Source organism: Podarcis tiliguerta (genome assembly GCF_965153285.1).
Source record: "Podarcis tiliguerta genome assembly, chromosome: 1".
NCBI lineage: Eukaryota > Metazoa > Chordata > Lepidosauria > Squamata > Lacertidae > Podarcis > Podarcis tiliguerta.
This window is the reverse complement of record NC_139534.1, coordinates 97,548,683-97,574,921: the sequence shown is the minus strand read 5'-3', so window position 1 is coordinate 97,574,921 and position 26,239 is coordinate 97,548,683. Positions and strand designations below refer to the sequence as shown.

The 26,239-nt window shown below is 41.1% G+C and overlaps 1 protein-coding gene across 3 annotated transcripts in view; it reads left to right on the top strand.

Moving 5' to 3' along the window:
* Positions 1–26,239, top strand: part of STXBP6 (syntaxin binding protein 6) — a 97,427-nt gene that overhangs the window by 46,902 nt on the left and 24,286 nt on the right. For all 3 annotated transcript variants that reach the window (XM_083453482.1, XM_083453483.1, XM_083453484.1), the window contains exons 3-4: positions 19,971–20,101; positions 22,103–22,268. In XM_083453482.1, coding sequence (XP_083309608.1) covers positions 19,971–20,101; positions 22,103–22,268 — 297 coding nt within the window. The remainder of the gene's footprint in view (positions 1–19,970; positions 20,102–22,102; positions 22,269–26,239) is intronic.

Below are 26,239 nucleotides of genomic sequence, written 5' to 3'. Positions count from 1 at the left end.
TTCAGTTATTCAGACAAGATGGGTCCCTGCCTTCGTGGCCACTTTTGCTGGGAGCCTAAGCATGCCATGCATTGTCCCAGCGCAGAGACCCTTCTGCTTAGCCTCTTTTGTATATTGACAGTGGGTTGCGTTCTTAAAAGGTTTCGAAGCCCCTAGAAACTTATTTGCTGCTCCAGCATTTAAGTGCTTAGAATGGGATGCAGCACTCCCTATTATTCCCTTAAACCTGGCATTACATCAGTACTGCAGTGTCTTAACTCCTGGGGGCAAATGTTTTTAGGACAGGAGTTTAATAGCACCTCTTGAAATCGTACTTATCCTTTTAAACAGTGCGTTCTGAAAACTGTAACATTCGGGTATCAACTAGTTATTGATGTTGCCCGGCTGTTGAAATAGTGCAGTGCGGGGGGGGGGGGGGGGAGGCTATTTAGAGGGGGGAAGGAATTGTGCCAAAGCTCCTTGTCTTGTATTCTTCTTATCTTGACTTGGAAGATTGTCGTGCCATTGCTGCAGGGCTCAGATAGGAAAGGAAAGAGTTCCGAGTCTGACCCCTGCAGACAGTGGTGGCATGTAATACAAATGTGCAGTTCAGCCAAACTCTGACAAACAGTGATAAATTGCTCTAATCCTGCGCTTCCCTTCCCCACCTGCTCAGATTGGCCTCTCCTGGCCCCAGTTAGGTGATAAATAAGGAAGGCTACTAATAGAGAAAGCTGAGGCAGAGGAGACGGATGCTTCACTCAGTGGGCAATGTCCTCTAGAAGAATTGGAGCTACTCCCACCCTCCTGCCTCAAAGGAAATAAAAATGCTGTTTGACACCATATTAGAAAATGCGCTGAAATGCATGTTAGAAAATATGCAGCACACAAGGTACGAAAGTGATAAATCCCACCCCTTTTAATCTATGACTGTCACTTTGCTAAAATCAGCAGAACAAACAAACAAACAAGCTTGAATTAAGGAATTATGTTCCACAAGTCAAGAGGTTACATAGCTTAAGCGGCAAAGAATATTGAGCTGTGACCGAGGAAGTTCTTGGTTCAAATCTTTATAGATAGTCCTGCGGATTCCTCAGCCCTCCCTCCACCTGCTGTACGAAAGGTTAACTTTTCCACACTTTCTGCTTTTTCGCAGGCAGACAAAAGCTGCTCTTTTCCAGAGGGCATATACCTTGACTGAATTTTTAAGCCTTATTGCTGTGTTTGTAGTCCACTGCATTTTACTGGATTGCTGTTGGATTTACCTGGCCTGTGGTGTTTGGGACCGTTTGTTTCTTTTGAGCTCAATTAACACTTCATAGTACTGTAGTACTCCTCAGGCATTCCTCCCCTCACGTGATTAATGGCAGTGAAGGAACTGCAAAGCCCTGCTCACTCTCTCACAAAATTGTTTACTGTGTGAGGGAGTAGGGGATTAGTTTTCATTGTTTTCTTACATCAGTCTCCTGCCTTTCTTCTGTGAGGAAGGCAACATACATGTGTTTCCCAGACTTGATTTGCTTCAGCAAAATGGTGGCTTCAGGTACCTTCGAACCATACATTGGGTCTACTTTAACAACTGCTTTCAGCACTTTTTCTGCAGAGTGGTATATAAGTTTTAGTAGCAGCAGTAGTAGTGATAACGTATTGTAGAGTAGTTGCAATGCTATCCATGTGTTCCTCAATCTAAAGGAGCAACATTTGTACTAAATGGCTGTGGGGCCACTAATGTTTAGCCATGCCCTTGAGTACCACACAGCTTCTCTCTGCCTCCAAAGTTGAGGGATAACTTATGAAGAGCCAGTGGTATGGGTTTTCTATACGATTTAAAATCCTGCTCTCGCAATATATTACATTGGGGGGGGGGACACAGGGGGGACACAGGACAGAAAAGGTTCCCTACTTTATCCCTGAATATCCTTGATGTGAAAGGAGATGAAGTGTACATTGGGGGGGAGAGCTAAACGCACAGCCCTGCAGCCCCTCTGTATCATTTGTGCCTCTTCGGCACAAAAGTAAAGTTCTTTGAACACTTGAAATATGCAAAAAATTCTTAAGCAACTTTTTGTTATGGTTTAGTATTACTTGGTTCCTGCTAACGAGAGAATTCATTCCCATTGATGTGATGTTCTGGGATACTCATTCATTACTTACAGCAGTGGTGGGGAAATTTTATCCATCTAAATCAGCGTTTCTCAACCTTGACTCCGCAGGTGTTGGACTACAACTCCCATCATCCCTAACCACTGGTCCCGCTAGCTAAGGATAATGGGAATTGTAGTCACACAACATCTGGTGACCCAAGGTTGAGAAAGACTGCTCTAGATGCCGCTGAACTACAACTCATTCTACCCCAGGAAGCATGGACAATGGCCAAGGATGATGGGCGTTGTAGTTCAGCAACATCTGGAGAGCCAAAGGCTCCCCACTCCTGCCTGACAGCCTAATATTACATAATATGTCTATACTTTTGCTATGGCCAGGAGTCCTTGCCTATAAAAACTGAAGCATTTTCTCAATTGGGCAAACTCTCTTTCAAATTTCCATAAGGTTGGGAAATGATTTTCCTTACCTGATAATTAAATCACCGTGCATGGTTTGCTAGGCCGCATGTGTTTGGGAATTTATTCAATTAAAATGTGCACAACTGCTTACCTTAATCAAGGATCCACACTACAAAAGAATCCCTTGTTAATCAAAGTAATTAAGCAAATTGGTGTGTTTTTTTGCATGAGCAAAATGGAAACCCCTGGTAGTTGGAAGGGAAAGTAAACATGACTACATTTGTCTTGTGGTGTCTTTTTTATTACAGATTCTAAAAAGAACATATGTCTTGGGGTTTGCTCTCTTGATTGAATATGATCATGCCTGGCGTATCAGCAAGCCAGAAGGGTAATAAATAAATGCAACAGGTTGGGCTGCAGTTTTCTGCTTCTTCCTCTTTCCAGTCCACTGTGCCCCCTGAAAAGTTGCTCAGGAAGATTGGGGGACCCTCCAGAACAGTGTGGGAAGCTGCAGGAGGAAGTGAAAATTGGCCCTCTGCCCTTTGCTGGATCCAAGTTCTCTCTAAGCACAAGGAGCCCTTCTGTTCACAGAAGGGTAAGTCTGAGGGCCAACCTGTTACGTTTCGAGAAAATTTAGTTACACAAAGCAGACGTTCATATTCAGTCACACAGCTAGTGCCTGAGGGAGAATCCAGCAAGTTTTACTCAGTGTAGACCCATTTAAATCAATGGATCTAAGCTTATTAATTTCAGTGGCAGTTTTATGAGTAAAACTTTGTTGAAAACCACCCATGCTTCCCCATTTCCAAATGAAGTTCTCAAGCATTGACTATGGGTGCTTTGAGCCAATGCACACACCAGTTCAGCTAAGCTTATGTGGATTAGTCTCCTGTAATTAAAATTGTGTCATTGGGGCTATTGGAATCAAACCAACAAACACCAAGTGCATAATGGATATGGATTGTGCTGTTCTTCACACTGGTCAGTTTTCAGAGGGGTTGCCATGCCAGGAGTTGGGCTCCAGTCCATGAAAGCTTATGCCATAATAAAACGTGTTAGCCTTAAGTTGACACACGACATGTTTTTGAAATCGGTATCACTTTTCTCTTCCTGTGCTGCTGCTGCTGCTGTTGCACTGCCAGAAAACAAGCCATGGTCCAGCATAGTGTTAACAGAGCTACATGGTTTGTTTATCTCCAAATGGACCAAAAGTTTGGTTATGGGAAACAAATATTTAGCAAAAAATAATAAGTTTAAAGGATTTAGGTAACTGGATGTTTGATGCAAACAAACATTTTTAGAGCTTTTGTTGCAAATCAATGGCAATAAAGCCATAGCTAAAGCAGTAACTATCTAAGACATTTAATCATCATTTATTTCACTTTCTTTTTCATTAATACTGCCTCCTCACTGCTCCCAAATTAGCTTTGTATGTGTATGGGTTTTTTATGGTAACGTTATGGTGTCTTCCATTTTACAGAAAGAGCTGAAGTGCAGAGGCGATAGAGGAAAAGATAGCCCTTTCAGAGAATTAAAGGTGACAGAGAGACCCATTCTTGCCTAACAAGCACCATTCATCATATGGTTGCATCTGGTCATAATACTTCCATAGTGCATCAAAAACCTGTAAAACCTATTTGGTCAGATTATAAAATGAAAGCGTGTGCTGCCAACAGTCATCAGCATGCCACTTTTCCATAGAATTATCAAATGAACAATAAACATGACTAATCAAAGCCACATTAAGAACACTTAAAAATAATCATAATGTCAGTAAATAGAGAAAATGTATCCATGCAGCAATAGATATAGACTAACATTGCATGTAGAGTAGACTAACCTATTTCAACAGCTTAAAACTAAAAGAGAATAATGCCTAACACTGAAATGGAATAGCAGTGTACAAAAATTATGTCCGTATTATACAGACCTTTTTAACCCCTCTTTAAAACTTGTCTCTACCCAAGCAACACAACTTCAGTTGCATAAGACAATGTTCATTGGAGATACTGCCTAACTGGAATTACTCAATTCTTGACTATTCATGGTTGTTAATTATTAGTTGGTCCAAATCATTCTCTCCCCCCCCCCCCACCACCATTTTGCTTTTTTCTGGCTGCAGTAACTGCTTCCACCTGGAGCACATGCTTACTAATATTTTTCTTTCTATTTAATTCTTCTTACTGCCACAATACACAGAATCCTCTACTGAATAAATGTGAAGGTGGTGTTAGGAGCCACTGGCTGTGGTTACTCTTGCACAGAGTTTTTAACTACTGTGGTGTCTTAGTACAGTGGTACCTCAGGTTACATACGCTTCAGGTTTCAGACTCCGCTAACCCAGAAATAATACCTCGGGTTAAGAACTTTGCTTCAGGATGAGAACAGAAATCGTGCAGCGGCGGCGCAGTGGCAGCAGGAGGCCCCATTAGCTAAACTGGTGCTTCAGGTTAAGAACAGTTTCAGGTTAAGAACAGACCTCCAGAATGAATTAAGTTCTTAACCCAAGGAACCACTGTACAGTATTCTATTATTGTGCCTTACATTTCATTGAATCTAACCGAAGGTTTAAAAAGTGAATGTGGCACAAATAAGGCATTTTATCAGAAAATGAGAATGTTTTCACAAAGGACAAGAATGAACTGATAAGCCGTTACTCAGCAGTTGTTCTGTACTGTTTTATTTGTTCAAAGCAGAATGCAAAGATGCATAAATAGAATTAGCAAGTTTCTTTCCTAATATCCAGTTCAGTTACTAAAAGGAAGATGAGCTGTCAAATGAACTAAAATTGATTTGGCATGTGCACTTCGTTATGGTGAAATTTTAAGTTTTGGAACCTCTTCATGATAAATCTTTCCAGATGTATGTGTGTTGAAATTCCAACACATTTGGAAGTTAACAAAATGAGAAGCAAGATATCAAGGAGAAGGGCCTCCCATGAGATTTCTTATGTTGCTCAAGGAATGCAGAGTTGTTTACCTGTCTCATTTACATCCTTGGAGATTTCATATCTAAATAAATTCTCTTTCTAAAAAAGATGTGTGTCAAAATATGTGTTGCAATCTGAATTTATAATATAACGCCATTACACTGTGCTAGACAGGCAAGTAGCCCAACTTTCTATAGAGATGCTGCTGCTGTTTCCCTGCCCCCCTCTGTGTGTTTGTGTGTGTGTGTACGCACACAAAAGGAAGTTACATCAGTTTCTTTTGAGACCTTTCCCTTCAATTTCCCTTACCCTGCTTGTAACAGGCTACATGCGATATAGTGCTCCTAGACATTCTCAGTAATGCAATGCACTCTACCATAAAGTTATCCCATAGCTTGTATACTGGCATGAATATATTCAACACTCTTTGCCTTGCCTACATTCTTTTCAATCCTGTTATACCACTGAACTCTTCATACCTTTTCACTGAATTGGTGTCTTCTGCAATCAGTGTTGCGTAATGTCAAAACATTTCATTTTAAAGAAGCACCTTGTTATTATTCCGGCATGTATCGTGGAAAAAATAATAATAATATAGCCTGTGAAATGAATTATTGGTGTACATCTATCTTCACTGTCTCATTTTTCCTTTTGTAAATTTTTAGTGCCTGTTAATAACCTCTAGTGATAGCTGCGTATGGGAGACTTGATTTTATTTGTCATTTAACATACAGGCCTGATACCCAGATGCCTTGTTTTTCCTTCTCTCTTTCTGCTACCTCCCTCACTGTCATAGGCATTTAGGAAGCTGCCTTATACAGAATTCAACTGACAGTCCATCTAATTCAGTATTGTCTACACAGTGGCTGGCAGTAGCTCACCAGGATTTTAGGCAGTGTATTGAGCAGATTAATATTAAGCAGGCAGCAAGTAGGGCTGAAGGCTTTCTTTTGTACTAACCCACAATACCTAACTTGGTGCATACATGTACCGTATTTTTCGCTCTATAAGACGCACCAGACCACAAGACGCACCTAGTTTTTGGAGGATGAAAACAAGAAAAAAGATATTCTGAATCTTAGAAGCCAGAACAGCAAGAGGGATTGCTGCACAGTGAAAGCAGCAATCCCTCTTACTGTTCTGGCTTCTGGGATAGCTGCACAGCCTGTATTCACTCCATAAGACGCACACACATTTCCCCTTACTTTTTAGGAGGGAAAAAGTGAGTCATAGAGCAAAAAATACGGTAGCTGTTTTCTTGCCTTCTCTTTGCAAACTATGCCTATGATGCATGCATTGCCATAAAAAGTGATTATTATCAAGTTCTGTGGTGCCTTGGGCAGATTAGTTAACATATCAGCCTCACTGTCTCTGAAGTGCGTGTCAGTGTGGGAACATCTTGAATGACTCCCCACCCCTCAGCTGGTGACGTTTTCCTGGCAACTTCCCTTTGACAAAAGATAGATATGTGTCCATAAGATTTTGCTGACAACAAAACTACAGTATCTTGGGCTCTTGGCAGCTTTCTAACAAATCTATAGTATGCAAGTTAGCAAAAACCCTCAGCTACAAATGCTAACTAGCGTTTCTACAGCATAGCATTCAGTCTCACCTTTAAAATATTTCCTACTTCTTGAACCATTAATGTAATGCTAAACCAAACAATGGCTTAGCACAAATGCACATGATTTTAGTGTTAACCATGACCCACAGGGTTTTGATTTCCAGAAACCTTTTTCTCTTAATTTAGATTTTAGCCGTATCGTTAATACTCCCCCCCCCCACTCCCCCGGTCATTAAAAAAGAAGCAAATTTAAAACCATTTCCTTAAGGAAAGGTTTCCGCATCAGCAATTTTTTATGATTATCCATCTTCATGTAAACAGCCTAAAGCAAAGGTATAATAACTGTGTGTTGCAGAACAGGGGACAAAAAACTTAATAGCTTGAAAATCTAACATTTCAAGCAACTGCATGCTAAAACTACAGTGAATAGTAGGGTATGGTTCAGTTTTGGTTAAAGATGAATCTTTTCTCCCTTTTTGAAAGGAAGCTCTTAAATTATTACTGATACATTAGGTCTCAAGTGTTGTTTGACTTTATTCTGCAGTTGTAGGCTATGTTTTTTGTGGTCAATCTGGTTGAGGTGTCTCCTTATGGTCAAGGTTCTGATAGCACTCTTTAGTAGTATATTTGGGGTTTTTATTGATATATTTTGTTTTAATTGTTGTGCAAAATGTATACCATGCAGCTCTAAAGCATTTGATTTAAAAGAACAAAACCAGAATTTTAAATGTTGAGTTTCAGCTTCATATTGCCCATCTCTTGCTTCTGCGTTAATATAACTAAGCTTCACCTATCCTATTTGTGACATTAAAAAAACAAGTTTCACCCTGATAAGTGCTTTTTTTCAGGGGGTACTTATGGGTACAAAGTACTGGCGCCTCTTTTTATTGTTGTTAAAAAGTGTGGCACTTACTGTAATAACTTCATGGTGAGTACTGGCACCTATTTTTCTAGAAAAAAAGCGCTGACCCGAAGTAACATTTCTTGAGCATACACACCATGTCCAGTAAAAGAAAAAGCACAAAGCTCCACATTTTTCTTCATTAACTCAAGCATTAGAAAGAGGGACCAGGGGTCAGGGCAATTTTTCAGCAGGTGGTTGGTCCACTGTCCCTCATACCTTGTCGAGGGCTGGACTTTTTTGGGGGGGGGGGTGAATGAGTTCCTATGCACCACAAATAACCCAGAGATGCATTTTAAATAAAAGCACACATTCTACTCATGTAAAAACACCAGGCAGGCCCCAGGGATGCATTTTAAATAAAAGCACACATTCTACTCATGTAAAAACACGCTGATTCCCAGACTGTCCGCAGGCCAGATTTAGAAGGCGATTGGGCCGGATCTGGCCCCCGGACCTTAGTTTGCCTACCCATGGACTAGCTGATACCTAAGTTTGAGACTATTACGGAATTGGATTCTGTGATGCAGGGCAAATGTAGAGTATACCTGGGTGATATATCAGTATATCGCCCAGGACCAGTATGAGGAGCAGACCACAATGTCTATTTCACTCAGCAGTATATCATTGGTGAAACTGCCACTGCTTCTGAGTCCCTCTGCTAGCAGTGTTCTTCTTCACACAAATAACATGTAATGGAGGGGGCTACACTCCTAGTATATTTTCATATGTTATTGAGTAGAAGACGACTTCCTAGTTGCTCTCTCTAATTATGAGCTTCTTTTCCTAAAAGGTAAAACAAGGTCATTGTCTTGGAACTGTGGTAAATTAGTAGCGGAAAAGATTGAACAGCACATAATGCCAAACATTTTGAAGAGCAATTAAATAATATTACTTTGTACAATTGGAGCAGCAGGGGAGGAATAGTAAGGAAGCAAATTTGTGCTGTTGATGGAGACATCAGGCACTAAGAATTAAAGTAGCATGTCTGTAACCTTTCAAGTAGGGAAGAACTATTCTTGAGGAAATGACCAAAAGACTTTATGGTGCATATTGTATGACACTACAATTGCCAACATTACTGGTGTTCAACCTTTGGCACAGGACTTTGTGGCACACCTGGATCCAAATAGTTCTGTCCTCTAACTCACTAGGGCACCATATTAAGGCATGAAGGTCTGCATGTGTACAACTTTAGAATAATGCTGTCTCATATTTGGACTTGATTTGTAGTACACCACAATAATTTGTAGTGCAAAACATGTGCAATTATTAATTATAGCAAGTGTGGCTAATCTGTGGTTGTCCAGATGTTTTTGGACTATAGCTCCCATTTACCCTGATCTTTGGCTATGCTTACTGGGATTGGTGAAACTTGGAGACATACAGTTACAATCGTGACTAGAGATTGTAAAAGCTGGAATTTAAATTAGGAGCTGCCACTATTGCTGTGGGTAAAACCTCAGTGCCTAGGGCTTGCCGATCGCATGGTCGGCGGTTCGAATCTCCGCGGCGGGGTGAGCTCCCGTCTTTCGGTCCCAGCTCCTGCCCACCTATCAGTTCGAAAGCACCCTTAAGTGCAAGTAGATAAATAGGTACCGCTTTATAGCGGGAAGGTAAACGGCGTTTCCGTGTGCTGCGCTGGTGCTGGCTCGCCAGAGCAGCTTCGTCACGCTGGCCACATGACCCGGAAGTGTCTCCAGACAGCGCTGGCCCCCGGCCTCTTAAGTGAGATGGGCGCACAACCCTAGAGTTTGTCAAGACTGGCCCGTATGGGCAGGGGTACCTTTACCTTTACCTTAACCTTACTGTTGTATAGTAGCTAAGAGCTAACCTTGTTGGAGAATTGTATCTCTGTGCCACAAGTAACTAACTACCATTTTATAATTTTCTGCGATAAATACCTACTCTGACATTTTGTGTGCTTCAGGAAGAGAACATTGGTTTGCCAAGAAAGAAGAATCCCTCCAGGCTCCAGCTGTTTCATCTGTTTTTTGCTCTTTTAAATTTAATGACACTTTTGAATCTGGTTTAATTGCTGGTTTGGAAGCAAAACTCCCTTATACCTCCCAGCTCCCCTAGTGTTTCTAACCTCAGGCTAGCCTTATATCTCAAACCTGAACATGCTTATCTCAGGATTGAACAACAACAACAAAAACTCTAAAATTGAGCTGAATATATTGCCCAGGAGTTGTTGCATTTAAATATAATTATGATATGGCATCACCTCATGTTGTCTAATGAGTGTAAGCACAGCTGAGGATTCTTTGTGTAAAATAAAAACGATCCCAGAATCTGAAAACACAGAGATGCGGAAACCTATTTCAGTAGCTTGGATTGAAGTAAAGTAGGAAGATGAAGAAGAGAGCTGTGGCATGGATGAAGGGAAGGAGACAGAATGCTCACTTCCTGACTATATGAAGGTTACTTTCTGATTTATGATCTTCACTTTGTTATACATGCAGTTTCGTTCTTTTTCCAAACGGATGGTGGCAAAGTACAGGGGGGAAAGGAGAGGGTTGAGCTTTGCAAGCAAGAAGTCTCAGATTAAATCATTGATGTCTCCAAGTAGGGCTAGGAAAGACCTCCCCAAAACCCCCAGAGAACTGCTGCCAATCATTATTGACAAAATTGAGCTGGATGGACCAATGATCCGTATTGGTACAAGACAACTACCTGTGTTCTGTGGGTTATTTTACTCTCTCCATCCACCCTGAAAGAGAGTGATTAGACCAAGTCACAGGAGTGAGCTTTATTATTGAAGGGTGTGTGGGAGGCACGTGTGTTTGTCATCTTGTTGCAGATTGCCCAGAGATCTACTGGTAGATCCAGATATAATAAATTAATTTCCAGCTCTTAGGTCTTCCCACACCTGTGCTATAGTACAGACCACCATTGCTCAAACTTTTCCACAGCTGTGAGAGAAAATGTTTTGTCTTCTTTTTTAAAAAAAATAAAAGCTGACATTTCTCAGAATGGCAAATTCAGTAGACTTTGGATAAGAAAGAAAGAAAGAAAGAAAGAAAGAAAGAAAGAAAGAGAAAGTACTACTTTACTCAGTACATAATTAATTTATGGAAGTCACTAATCTGGATGATGATAGCTTTAAAAGGCTTTAAAGGGGGAGGGGAATCATGGAGGTATGGGTATCTAATTGGCTATTGATCATGATGGTTATGTGAAATCTCCATATAAAGAAGGCACATACCACAAAATACCTGTTTACCACAAAACATGTTTCAAGCCCTCCTCCTTGGCTTCCCTGGGGGATCTGATTGGCTTCTGTGGGAAGTAGGTTTCTGGGTTAGGTAGTTTGATCCACTCCTGCTCTTGTAATGAGAAGTCCTGATTATAATTTGAAGAACGTGACTAAAGTGTTTGGCCAATGCTGACATGTCTTGCCTTGGTAGCTGCATTGCATTACTTGAACATTCTCTCTTGTGCCTGGCACGTGTTTCCATAGGCAGATGATCATAAAAGCACTGTAATTTTCTGAGAGTATTATGAATCGAATCTATATCTATATTCCTTTTCGGGAACGTGGTTATGTTTAAATTCACAAACACAGCACAACAGGGGTGAGGAACTTGTGGTCCTCCAAATGTTACTGGATTCCAAGTACTATCCATCCCAGCCCAGTACGGCCAGTGGTCAGAGACTTCTTAAGGGCCATTGGTTCCCCACTATGGTACTAGAGAGAATGTTGGTTTTGCCCTTTACATTTGAAAACACCCAAATGCCATGTGTTTAGTTGATAGAAACAAGCCAGTGTTCAAAACTTTCATTGTTTTCGGCGCATTTTGCAACAGGGAATTTCATTAGCTCGAGCAGTTTCTGGGCGCAGTAGTGCACCTAAGATTTCTGATTAAAGCTGCAGAGTGGAAGGAAAGGATGACCTTTTTCTGCCTCCCCACTTCCAGCTACTCTCTGAAGACTGGAAAAGAGACCCTCTTAAGAATATTATGGGCAGGGAAAGGACTAGACCATGTGAAAAATGGACATAATATTTTAGCTGCAGTTCATTCATTTTCAGCTTTGTATTCTTGTTATAAAAAAGGTGCGCCTAGACATTCCATTGTTGCGCCCATAACCTAGGTGTATAGTGCCATTTAGCTCCTAGCTTCAGTTTCTCAGTTTCTAACACCGAAACAAGCAAAGAGCTCTGGCACAGACACCAAAACAGAGCAACAGCTGCAGAGAATGCTGCATGGAAACATGTCTTGGAGATTATAGATTTGTTCTAATGTCGTTTATCTGGAAGGCTGTGAATGTGGGAATTAAAATGTGACACATAGATACCAGAAAAGCTACATGCGGAGTGACAGGGCAGAGAAAGACTAACAGGGATGTTTGTTTTCAGCTGTACCGTACAGAAGGGATGTGGAAAGAAGAATGCTAAGGTGTTTTGGCAGGTGCTCTCTATATATGTTTTCACATCTGTGACTAGAATTTCCTCTATTCGCCAACCTACTCCATGGAACTGCATTGCATTCTTTCTTCTTTACCTCTCTGCTCCTAAATAAATATCAGCCGCTGCTCTCTGTGTGGCTTAGCTGGCGTTTGTGCATGCTAAATTCAGTCATTTTGCACTATGTGCGAGAGTTTGGGTAGGTTTTATCATTCGCTGTGGGACTGAGGATGTGTTGGATTTTAAATCCATTGCTTCTTTTGCATGGCTGAAATATTTTGCCTGAGTTGAACTTTAGGAATGTGTGGAATTTTGGGGTGGGACTCAGAAGTTACTGGTTAAAAGGTGGCTTCATTATTTATTTCTTCCTTATCCAAGCACTTGGCTGTCATTTTCACCCTCATTAGCACAGCGTAAAACAGCATTTTCTCCTCATGAAGCATGATGAGTAAAAATATTTGCCACATCTTCCGTTTGACATTTTTCATGATGTCTAGTCCTACCTCTGCAATAGAATGGCATCCTGATCTTAAACCACACCTAACAAGATGCTAGGTAATAATAGAGTAGGGAGTCTGAGAGAGATAGAGCCCTCCTCCCTATGATATTTCAATTCCTTGCCCTGACTTTCCATCTCTTATTTGAAAATATTACACTAGTGAAACGCTTCCTCCCCATTTTAAAAAATATTATTTCTTTATTTTTGCCTACTCCGATCAGCTACAGCAAGAAAATCTTCAGCAGTGCTCACAAACATTTCTCTTCTACCTCATGTCCGTGCACAATTATGGTTTCCCCCCCATTATTAAAACCTAAGAAAACCAGGGTGGGAGAAGAGACAGCCCCCCCCCCAACCCTTCACAATTTTACTGGCTGTTCAAAATCTGTAAAAGAAAGATACTGAGTTTATAAGTTTGACAGTTTCTAATAAATATCACCACACAGAAAATTAATATAGATTTAGGAACTAATATTCAAACCTTAAACTTCAGTTGGCCTGGGGGGAGGGGAAATGGAATTGGGGCAGTTAAGCTATTAATTATGTGGCTGATATTATTAGCACAACTTGTTTTCTTAGATGTAGGCCCTTTCAAAGCACACATAATTGAAATATGGATACATTATAGGATTCTTGCTGGAGGTGAACCCAGGCTGTGGTATTGCTCACTCTGTAGTCTTTTGATTGTGCAGCCTGACTCCAGCCTCCCAATTTTACACTGCAAATAGGGCTACCCCGATTTTCCAATCGTATATCTGCCAGGGAGGGAACAATTCAGAATATTTGGAAAGTTATGTCTCTCCTCCACTGGACCAGAAGAACCCCACTCATCTGCTTTTCAACAACTGTCTAGCAAAAATATATTCCTAATCTCTGCGGGTAAATCTGAATGGTCAATTGCATTTGTCTCTTCCTCATCCATTCACATGATTTATCATCCCTTGATACTGCTGTCAGCAACAATATAACAGAAGGGCTTCTTTGAGGTTGGTAGATTATCTGAATTCAGCAGATATAGTCAATACTGGCATCAAACAGCAAATGTAATTTTGAGATTTCAAAATGTCGCCCCATTTTGTTGCAGGGAGTTTCACCCATACATAAGGCATGCTAGTTCTCATATTTTTGTTTTAAAGATTTCTGTTGCATATAGGCTCAATTTTTTGCATCATGTTTAAACCACGGGTTAGCAAAACATGCACAAACAGCAAGGACTGGCAGTGCGCCTTGGACTTGTGTGCTCTTCCCCTCTCTGGGTGGAGAACTTCGACAACTTCTCATTTTGCTTTCTCAGAAACACCGTCTTCTCTTGGCCAGGGATCATGTTATGACGTGATTTGAAGTTGGCTTGTTTTGAAACTGACTACAGTTGGTTAAAACAAGTAAACCTCTTTTCTCAGCACAACAAACAAAGAGGAATTATGTTGCTTTTAAGCACTGGTGCAAAATGGAGTGGGGTTCACAATTGTGAGATTATTTCTAGTATTGTAACTATCATTTAGAAAATTGAAGTTTTAAAATTACCAACACTTAGAGAAAGAGAGAAGTCTCTGGGTGGTACAGTGGTACCTTGGGTTACAGACGCTTCAGGTTCCAGACTCTGCTAACCCAGAAATAGTACCTCGGGTTAAGAACTTTGCTTCAGGATGAGAACAGAACAAATTAAGTTCTTAACCCGAGGTACCACTGTATTCACCTGAGTTGGGCTCAGAACAGACTTATTTAAATTAATGTTTCTAACTTTGTCATGTTCATTAATTTCTTGAGTAAAACTTAGCTGAATATCCTCTGTCATCCCTGCATGACAGATTTGTCATATGGTTTCTGAAATTTGCTAACAGGCACAGACATCGATTAACAAATTTGGACTAGTTTGTTAAACTAACAGGTGGTTGCAGTTGCCACTGATCCTTCTCTGAGTTTCTGTGGCAAAAACAAAGTGTGCAAGCAAACAGTCATATTTATGCTGCACATCATAGTATGCAAGTAATGTGATCAGATGACAAAAGCAGGTTGGGTTGTTCATATGTACCACAGGGAGGTGTCTTCAGAGGCAAAGCAACATTCATGTACAGATATGATACCTATTCCATGAATTTATTGTAATACATTTAAAGGGCCAAGCTAGTAATGTCCAAAAAACACCAATGAAGGATGCTAATTTGAACTGATGATAAGGGTGTTAATCCTTCCACCCTGTGCAATTCAGTTTCCTAGGCTGTCATCTGACCAAATTGCTTTGGGGACTTGCCATATGGATAAAGTTCAGTTTCTTCCCATCCCCACCCCCAATAAGATGGCCTCATCATAATTTTTGTTTGTTTGTTGCTTCTGCAAATGCTGCTGGTACCTGCCTTGTCTGGTGCTGTTTGCACATCAAGATCAAAGGCTCAGAGAAAAGATTCCTTATTACAGTGGTACCTCGGTTTAAGAACAGCCCTGTTTACGAACTCCCAAAACCGGAAGTAGTGTCCTGGTTTGTGAACTTTACCTCAGTCTAAGAACGGAAGCTGAGCGGTGGAAAGACACCAGCGGTGGGAGGTCTCATTAGGGAAAGCGTGCCTCAGTGTAAGAACAGTTTCAGTTTAAGAGCAGACTTCTGGAACGGATTAAGTTCATAAACCGAGGTACCACTCATGGTATTTTTCTGAAACCGATGCAGAACTGCAGAAAGTGCCCCCTCTAGTGATCAATGAATATCGCATTAGCAAGCAGTGCCTTTTACATAAACTATGGAAAAGAAGGTTTCGTGTTTTTTTTATTTTATCTAACAGGTATTTGGGGATATTCTGTTTGAACTTGCTGATCAATGAAATCATTAATCAGGTGGCCTTACTTCACCACATGACTCCATCCTTATGACTGCATTGTCTAGAAACTGAATCTGAAACTGACAACAGGGAGTTGCTGTGTCTATTTCTTACTGACATTCCAAGACACAAGATAGCGTAGTCACAGTAATGAATTACAATGCAACTTAGAAGTTGCACAGTCTAGTGTAAATCTTTCTGTGTATGCCTTGCATGAACTGATGTAAAAGATTTATTTTATCTTTAAGCAACCAAGTAGTGGGCTGATTTCTTTGTACACATGGAAAATGGAATACAGACATAACTGCAGTCTTGATGTTTCACCCCCAGTGGGGAAGTTTCCCTCATTTCACAGTTCAACCGAAAAGTCTTTTAGCAGCTAAAATGTAAACAATTGTGTAGTAATTATTTCCTTCTTAGAACTCTGAGACATCAAACACTTAATTCTATGCACCAGTTCACATTTTGATGCCTTCAGCAGTTTATAAATATATAGATGGCTTTTCCAGAGAAGCAATCAAGCTGTTTGTCAAAAGATTTCTGATTACCAAAAGAATTTTACAGTTCGACATTGCTGGCTGTTTAATTTTCAACCATCTTTGTATTTGAACTTTTCGGCATTGGCTTGAGTCCAAAGAACACATGGGCTAGTTTGCCACTCACAAGGAAGCCTTTCGACTTATGTGCCTCAGAGAGCAGGCCCCAACCTGCTAAAGCTTTAGAAATATATTAAGAAACTTATAGATAAAAATAAGAATATGAAGCACTTCTAGGTGTGTTTGCTTATTTTAATTGGCTTCACTGTGGGAATAAAGTCTGTGTTGTGCTTTTCCGATTGTTCTGTCAGTGCAAGCTTTTTGATTTGCCAGGTCAAATGATCCCTCCTCTTATTCCTCCCCACCCCCCAATCTTGCTGTTCTGGAAGGCTTCTCCTGAACCCCTCCCCATCACCTGAGCCAATTTGTGGGAGGTGCAGGGCAGGGAAGAGGGAGGGAAATCTCTGTTGCACAAGCAGAAGTCCTTGCACAGGGCTTTTGGTGATGGGTATTATTAGTTGAATCCCATCTGTGTAGTTTCGGCCCATCTCACGACAGATTCATAAGTTGAGCAAGGCTTGCTATGCACCTGAAATACATTGGGGCAGCAGCCAAGCAGTCATTCCTAAAGAACACTTTCTTTCTTTCATAGGGTATGGTTTCTGAACATGACAATTTATTGAACTTCTGAAGAATGGTGAAAAGCTCCTCTGTGCCTTTGGGAAAGAATCTTTTCTCATTTCTTGCCCAAATCAGGCACTGTTAAATCAGCCTAAAATATATTGCTTCTGCTCAATATGAAGATCCAGTTACTTGTGTGTTAGTAAAACCTAACCTTGTGTTTAAACCAGTGATGATATCTAGCTGTTCCAAGTGTTCTGGGAAGAAACTTTCAGAATTGTACACTTCAAGCAGTTTATATTCTCTCTTAATACATGCAAACATGTAGGACCCTGATTTCTTGCAGGGATGTCCTACCCACTGAATAATGAATATGATCACCCCTACTGATTGATTTCAATCTTGAGCATGTTTTCATTTTTCTTTATTAATTCATTTAGAAGATAATCACAAATACGGAGTTATGCTTGGCTGTTCACTGCTGGCTATCTACTTCCAGAAATAGATATCCAGCAATATAGTTTTGTATAAATTATTCTTGATAAATAGAAAGCAATACAACTGACGAAGATAGCTATCTGTTAAATGGAACAAAGTAATCTGATAACCATATCAGAAGGACAAAATGTCTAGTGAGATTGAAATCTTCAGTTCCTACTCAGCTGCACCAGCAAAGACTTTTTTTTTTAATAACCCGATACCAATCTGAAGCCTGCTTCTAATATGCATAAACTTTTTTGTTCTACCAAATAATTAATATAGACCTAATCCCTCTTATCTGATTGATGTTGGAGCAGTAAAATGGTGATTACTCAGTGCCTTATTACTGACCTGCATTTAAATTGCTTTGATAAGCATACTTTGATCAAAGAATAGAGACTTGGGATTTTGAGTGTATTTAAAAATTAGCATACTTTAAAGTATGACTATTATTTTAGTATGCTACTAGTACTCTTATAGAGTTGTTCTAAAAATAATAATTAAAATTGATTTGCATGTCAAGATGTTCATGTGCTGCTTTGAAACATAACATATGAAAACAAAAAGCACAGTAAGTCAATTGCCGTATTTCAGTTGCTATTATATGCACGGGGAAAATATTTGTATATCGAGAAAACGAGTCCGTAACAGGATTACAGTGACAGTCCGCCAACATTAAACAATCAAGGTGTTTCATACCAGTACTAAAAGCATAGCGATTCAAACAGTCCAGCAATTTAATGGCATTTAGTAGAATAGATAATAAAGGATTTAATCAAGTACTAATCCAGCCTACAGACAAATTAAATAGGTGCATAATATTTTAGATTCAGTAAATCAAATTACACCCAAGTGCGCTTCTGGATTATAATATGTCGATAGACCAGGTCACTATCATATTGTTTTGTTTTATGTTTATTAAGCAAATGGCTTGTAAAGGGTTCTTCAAAATATACATTTCATGTAATAAACAGATCATGATTATTACATGATCTGTACAGTACAGTACAGTTTTCTGCACTGCCTTTCCTCATTTATACAAGGCAGCTTAAAAAAACAACAGCTTCATGCAGAAAAGGTCAAGCAATGGGCAGTATCCATCAAAGTAGTTCCATTAGCAAAAAGATTTCTAGCTGTGCAACAGAACAGTCCCCTCTTTCCTCTCCCTGCATGCCCCCTAAATGCATTCTGGGGTTCCCGCCAACCCTCTGGAGCAGATTTAGAGAAGGCCTGGGAGACCCAGGGGGAGAGGAGAGAGAATGCAAACTCCTTTACACAAATGGAAATCCTTGCAATAACAGAATTGCTCATTGGAAACCAACCAATAAAAGCCAGCCACAAATGGTTTTTTTTTTCTTTAAAAAAAACTGCACCATAAATCAGAATTAAAAATCAGACTACACAGCCAGGGAGACATGCAACAAATCCAGCCTCTAAAGGAGGGATGTGGGAACCTCAGGCCCATGTATAGCTCAAGGTCAAAGATGAATTGAATTAGCCAGCAATTGCAAAATAAAACATCACATGGGACAAGACCATTCAAAATTATTTTGAAGAAACTGCAGCAGTATATTCATTATATTGTCATTAAAAACGTGAGCCTTTAATCTTATCTGTAAGTGCTGTATATACTACTTGTCTTATGACATTAAAAGGTTTATACTCCTTTTTGACAATGTCATTTTAAATCTTCCCTGTGAGAAATGAAACAACAAAAAATAAAAATAAGAATGAATGCACCACACACACACCTTTTGCATGAACATACATTTCAGTATAAGTGTTGAAAGCAACTTTTCCTTATTTGAAAGGCTGTTTGTTGCTGAAGAAACAAAGGTATGCTTTCTAAATACCCTGTTCCGTGTGCAAAAATACTCGTGAACAGTCTCAAACCTCTTTGGATCCAGTCATGGTAGATGCATCAGGTTCTTGGGGCCTTCTCTGATGCATCAGCGCAGTATGAGCAAACTGGATTTTGTATTTGCAGTACACCCACAAACTCAAGTCTAGTGCAGGTAGTATGGTACCTTGGCTGTGGGTGATGGGAGTTATAGTCCAAAATATCAGGAGGTCACCAGGTTGAAGAAGTCTGTGCTGGAAGTAGGATTAGGCTTTTTGTAGGAGAATAACCACACTGTTTGCTGTTCAGTGGCCAGGACTCTGGTTACTTTATTTTGCAGTTGCCTAAAATAAAAGGTAAAGGTACCCCTGCCCGTACGGGCCAGTCTTGACAGACTCTAGGGTTGTGCGCCCATCTCACTCAAAGAGGCCGGGGGCCAGCGCTGTCCGAAGACACTTCCAGGTCACGTGGCCAGCGTGACATCGCTGCTCTGGCGAGCCAGAGCTGCACACGGAAACGCCGTTTACCTTCCCGCTAGTAAGCGGTCCCTATTTATCTACTTGCACCCGGGGGTGCTTTCGAACTGCTAGGTTGGCAGGCGCTGGGACCGAACAGCGGGAGCGCACCCCACCGCGGGGATTCGAACCGCCAACCTCTTGATCGGCAAGCCCTAGGCACTGAGGCTTTAACCCACAGCGCCACCCATGTCCCACTTGCCTAAAATAGGTTGAGGTCATTCTTGCAACAGGGGTGTGAGGAACAGGAATCTAGGTTTAAATACGTTGAGGCACGCTTGTCATGATTTATTGGAAACTGTCAGGTCTGTAAACAAGCCTGTTTGCAGTGATAGAAACCCTTCTGTATGCTTATACATGGATTTCTTTGTGTTATGTGTACAGTGACGAACAAGAAACCTGCACAGGCATCTATTACAAAAGTCAAACAGTTTGGAGGTTCCACATCTTTTGTCCGAAGGTCGCAGTGGACGCTTGAACAACTTCGCCAGGTTAACGGAATAGACCCTCATAAGGTGAGTAGTGACTCGTTCCCACTTAGTGATATTCTGCTTGTGTGATGCTTCATATCTTATATTCTTCCTGTTTTTCAAAAGAAAAACTCACCCATTTGATTTTTTATTTTTTTTAAAGAAAACCATGTCTTGTCTTGGATTATTTTTAAGTGCAGCCCTTTAGGACCTTAGGTATCGATTCCAAATGCTTCGATTTCCTTCGTAAACCTCTCCAGATTTCACCACTTTTCTATCTGTTCACCTTTGCTATTTTAGGAAAAAGAAGTGTTTGGAATCCCAGTGTGTGTGAATGAACTTATCCTTACCTTGTAGGCTTTCATGTTCTCTGCTGCTGCTAACTTCCTCTTGTAATAATCTGAACCATTATTTTGCCCCAGTGTTGCATTGGGAATTTAATTAATATATCCAGGCAAGCAAACTTGTCCTCTTAACTAAACATATATCTTTATGGTAAATAATGCTAGAAGCAGTCCAAAATAATTAAAAACTATAGATTTCAGCAAGGTGTACCATTTTTAACCCTCATTCTTCCTGCTGTCTCTTTTCTTTGTACAGTGGTACCTTGGTTTTACAACCATAATCAGTTCCGGAGGTCCGTTTGAAAACCAAAAAAGGTTGTAACCCAAGGCGCACTTTCACCAATGGGGCCTCCAAAAAAAAATTGTTTGTAATCCAAAAAGAGGTTGCAAACCAGGACACGCACTTCCGGGTTTGACGTGTTTGTAATCCAAAACGTATGCAAACCAAGACGTATGCAAACCAAGGTACCACTGTACATGGGAGACAAAATGATGTCTGACCCCATGCGTACTAGAGAGTGATGATCTTGCTAATAGCATGCTAGAGGCACAGATAGGACCATCTACCTGCTGCTTCAAAGCAGCACTGGCCCAATGTGGCACCTGATGATGGCTCATGCTATTGTAGCTTGACAAATGGCCATCTCAGAACCAGATTGATTCAGTGGCCTAGATTGCATGCAGCATTCAACCACAGTTCAAAAAAGGGATAGTCAATGTTGTACCCTCCAGGTGTTGTCGGATTTCAGTCTCCATCATCCCTTGCCATTGGCCATGCTCCTGGGGCTGATAGGAATTGTACTCCAATAACATCTAGAAGGCACCACATTGGGTACCTCTGGTTTAGAATTGTTTTCTTTCATCCACGGCTGACTGTGCCATGTGAGGGAAGGAGGAAAGAAACAACAATTTTATTTGCCTTGATGTGTGATCCTGGAATCTTGGTTTGCTTCTGGCTAAGGTTTGTTCTTGGCTTTAGCATTCATGACTTGTTTGGAGAAAACAAACGACAAGTCAGGTTTACACTCTTAAGTCAGACTGGCTCATTTCATCCCCTGTACAGTGGTACCTTGGGTTACAGACACTTCAGGTTACGTGTTTTCAGGTTGCGCACCGTGCCAAACCCAGAAGTACCAGAACGGGTTACTTCCGGGTTTTGGCACATGCGCAGGAACGCCGAATCATGACCCGCGTGTGCGCAGATGTGGCACTGCGAGTTGAGAACGTGCCTCCCGCACGGATCACGTTCGCAATCCAAGGTTCCACTGTACATCACAATCAAGAGCAGGGAAAGAGGAAAGCACTTGTGAGCATTATTTTTATTCCATACGATTTATATACCATTTGATTGTTAAACTGTGGTTCAATCAGGGGTTTGTTTGTTTTTTCAAAATATGGCTTAACTGTAGGTGTGAACTGGTGTTTGACTCTTCGTATTAAATGGGAGTGGAGTTAGCCAGGTTAAACAACCTCATGACATCTGTTGCTGAATTTCCTTTAGCAATTTTGCTGACTTTTGTAGTAGTTCTATTCATGATATTCTACATTATAATATGGAATTGCATACATGACATACATTTTCAAAAGTTGCAAGAAGTTGGGCTATATATAATCATTGTACATCATTTTCTTTAACATTTTCTTTGTTTTGTTTTTTAAAAAAACATCATTTCTCCTCTAATTCTAATATTATTCCTCCTAGGATTCCCCAGAATTTGATTTACTATTTGAAAATGCTTTTGACCAATGGGTAGCAAGCACAGCCTCTGAAAAATGTACATTCTTTCAAATTCTTCATCATACCTGTCAGCGGTACCTTACAGACAAAAAGCCAGAATTTATTAATTGCCAGTCTAAAATTATTGGAGGTAAGTCTTCGTGTTTTGATATGAATGGGTGGCTCAGCTCATTTCAGATCATTATACTAATGAATTCTTCTAATGTGTTATGTCTAAAAATCTGCAGTGGCTGAGGCAATCCGTCTGGGTTTCAGTGATAGTTGTAAATATAGCCGTTTACAATATCTGAAATTATCAAAATCTGAACCAAATAAAAGCTTCTATAAATTGATCTGATGGGTCTTAAGCCTAGATTTCCCAGATTTCTAGCTACTTGTATGTAGTACCTCTTGTTTCAAAACTGCAATTTACCTTGGAAGAAATATTTCCTATATAATTATTTCTTTCCTGGCTTTAATCTGTGGTGCTTTAGTGCATGAGGATACTGCCTCCAGTTTGTGTCTTACTTCTTCCAGATATTGATTTAAAAGGCTGAAAATTTAATTCCTTTCTCTGCTGATTTTGTTCTTCCCCATTTAGCAAACATTGATTTTGCCAGTGTTTCTTAAGGAGCTAAATTAGAATAGGTGTTGTCGAACAATAGCCACTTTCATTTATGCACTGCTTTATTATGCCAAAACATCTTCGTTTATGTACCAGCCTTATTGATGTCAGCAGAGCATGCAAGTGCAGCCGTGCATGTGGTTGCTTCAGATAACAGAAATCTGTGTGTTACTCTCCCAGGGTTTGTGATAGATGTGTTCCAATATCTTCTGGTTGTTTCCAATGAAATCCCTTGTAGTCAGATTTGCTAGCTGTTAACTAATTGAATTGGCCATTGAAGTCTTTAAAGCAGCTGGAGAAAAACATGCCACCCATAAACTTCTGCAGCAAGTTTACTTCTTATTAGTATCTCCTGGTCGCCAAAGAGAATCTGACAGCACAATTGGAAACTGCTCCAGAGCTGCTTGTAATTTAAGATCAACTGAACTTCAGAGCCTCCATAGTCGAACATTTTGGAACTCGAACACCAAAAACCCAGAAGTAAATGCCTCGAATTTTGAACACGCCTCCAAAGTCGAACAGGAAACGCGGCTTCCATTTTGAGGCTTCCGCTTTCAGTGTTCAGTTTTTGAACGTTTCAGAACTCGAAAAGACTTCGGGAACGGATTACATTCGAGAACCGAGGTACCACTGTATTATCAATAGGAAATGCTTCTTTAAATCCATGTGACCAGAAAAATTAGGAATATTTGGTGGTGGTGGTACTACTACATTTTTGTACACAAGGTCTCTGTTAAAGAACTTCTTAATGCTTATCTCTAGAATTGTGGGAAGCAAAGGGAAAGGATGGTTGGATTGAATTATACTAAATAATTGGCTTCCTGGGTTTCACTTGATGCCAACTATCCAGGGCAAGTACTAGATCCACCAAAGGTCCAGTGCCCTGCATGCCTTCTTCCTTGCTCAAGTAAAACGCCATGGGCACAAATACATGCTGGAGCTTCAAACACGAGGAAGTAGAATTGGCATCTACATTGAGAAATTAGCCTTTAGTGACATCATTCTGGAGCAGGATCTTTTGTGCCTCCTCATTTCCTTTTACAATGCTTTTGGCATGTAACATAATATGAGCAACACAGTAACTGCAATGCATACTTCTTAAACATTGTCTTTTGTTCTTTTCCATAATATTACATTAAATTAAGTGGAAAGTTGATAAAGAAATGGGAGGAAATAGTAATAAATGGGTGATAAATGGGGTGGTAGAATGTGTAGGGAGGTTTTGGCTTGATTTTTGTATTTTGATGTCAGAAATTATGTTGAAAGCTGAGGCACAGGGATTTGCCCTTTAACTTGCACTGAGAAGACAGAATTCATTCAGCTTTTCTGCTCTCTATAGTATCCTCCTCTAGCACATAGCTGAGTCCCTTATCATCCAGAGTTTGAGCTGCTTCCCTAGCCAGTAGGTGATGTGCTGGACAGACCTGGGGGTCATCCTCCTGGAGACCCTGTAGCCAAATAAGAGTCCTTGTTGCTGAATTGTAGTAATCAGTTCCACAGGCACATAATCTCTTAATTCAGATTTGTTTCTGATAGGGATTGTCTTAAATTTAAACCATTCAGGCCCAGTAACATAACCTTGCTCCATCCTTTACTAAGGGAGCTTGCCACAGTTAGCCTTCTTGGTTTTAGCAATGTGCTCCTCAAATTCTTTTTTAGTGTCCCTTATTGTATGCTTGCACATATTTTGCCTAGAAATGGTATGCATGTGCAGATAGATTGTTTTTACCGTATTTTTCGCCCTATAGGACGCACCGTCCCATAAGGCGCACCTAGTTTTTTGGGAGGGAAATAAAGGAAAAAAATTATTTCCCCCCCAGGCGCGGGGTTGGGGAAGCCCGAGCTTCCCCCGACCCCAGCCCCCAAACAGGCAGCTCTCGGCAAGCCGTGGGAGCCCAGTGCTGGCTCCCGCTGCTGGCGGAGAGGTCCGCGAAGCCTGGACGCGCTGAGCTCAGCGCGCGCAGGCTTCAGCATGCAGGCACCCCTCCGCCAGCAGCGGGAGCGCTCCCGCTGCTGGCGGAGAGGTCCGCGAAGCCTGGACGCGCTGAGCTCAGCGCGCGCAGGCTTCAGCATGCAGGCACCCCTCCGCCAGCAGCGGGAGCGCTCCCGCTGCTGGCGGAGAGGTCCGCGAAGCCTGGACGCGCTGAGCTCAGCGCGCGCAGGCTTCAGCATGCAGGCACCCCTCCGCCAGCAGCGGGAGCGCTCCCGCTGCTGGCGGAGAGGTCCGCGAAGACTGGACGCGCTGAGCTCAGCGCGCGCAGGCTTCAGCATGCAGGCACCTCTCCGCCAGCAGCGGGAGCGCTCCTGCTGCTGGCGGAGAGGTCCGCGAAGCCTGGACGCGCTGAGCTCAGCGCGCGCAGGCTTCAGCATGCAGGCACCTCTCCGCAAGCAGCGGGAGCGCTCCTGCTGTTTGCGGAGAGGTCCGCGATGCCTGCATTCGCCCCATAGGACGCACCCAGATTTCCCCTTCATTTTTGGAGGGGAAAAAGTGCGTCCTATAGGGCGAAAAATACGGTAAATTAGGAAATGAGAAGGCAGTCTTCTTATTTAATGAGCCATTACCTGGTGTGTAGACCTTTGGAAACCATCCCGGTGCACATACTGATTTATTGAGTGGCCCTGGCAAAGCCACTGTTTGTCAGCCTCTACTCACTATCTGCAATAGGGATGTTATGACTTATGATATAAAGCACTTGACAAATTGAAGTGCTATATAAATCCCTAAATAGATAGACCATTAAGTTGTGAGCATTGCAGGCTCAGGAGGCCCTACCAAGACATCTCTCATGGCACCAACAAAGATAAGATTTCACAGACTTTGCTTACAATTTTTTGGTGCTCAAAAGCAACATTTTCTGGTTTAGGACATTTCTGTAGTAAAGCAGCTATTTTCTTCCTTCTTTTGACTTGAGGCTTGGTGTTGAAGAAGGTGCATCTCTGCTTGAAATGCAGTAGCCTTTTAAAAGGTGACTTTTCCTCTGCAACGGAGCATTGATTATTAAATAAAATAGCAAAATTGTTATCTGCCCATATGGTTGCTTAGCTGTCAAGAAAAAAATTCATCCTAGTTTTGAACTTTTCCTAAAATGCTGGAAATTGTTCTAAGGGAGTTGCTGCAAAATAGAAATTAAAACTTATTTGAAGTATGTCAAATAATGGTGCTATCCTGTAGATCCACTTAAGTATTGATTTCAGTGGGTCTAGCCTGAGTACGATGTAGTTTGATATCTCTCATCATGCATTTCTGACATCAACATTGTGGCTTCCCTCTTGCTGCTTACATTTTAGGGCACTGTGAAACTGGATAACATTGGTGATTATTCCCAAGGTGGATATGGATTGCTGTTAAAGCAATACCTTTGCTGGTTGCTGTTCAAGATATTTTTCTCTAGGCACATCTACCATAAAGGTAGTTGGTGAGAATACAGCAAGACAGGAAAGTTAGCAGCAAGGCCCACATATATCACACCAGACTCTTAACTGTTTTTTCATTATTT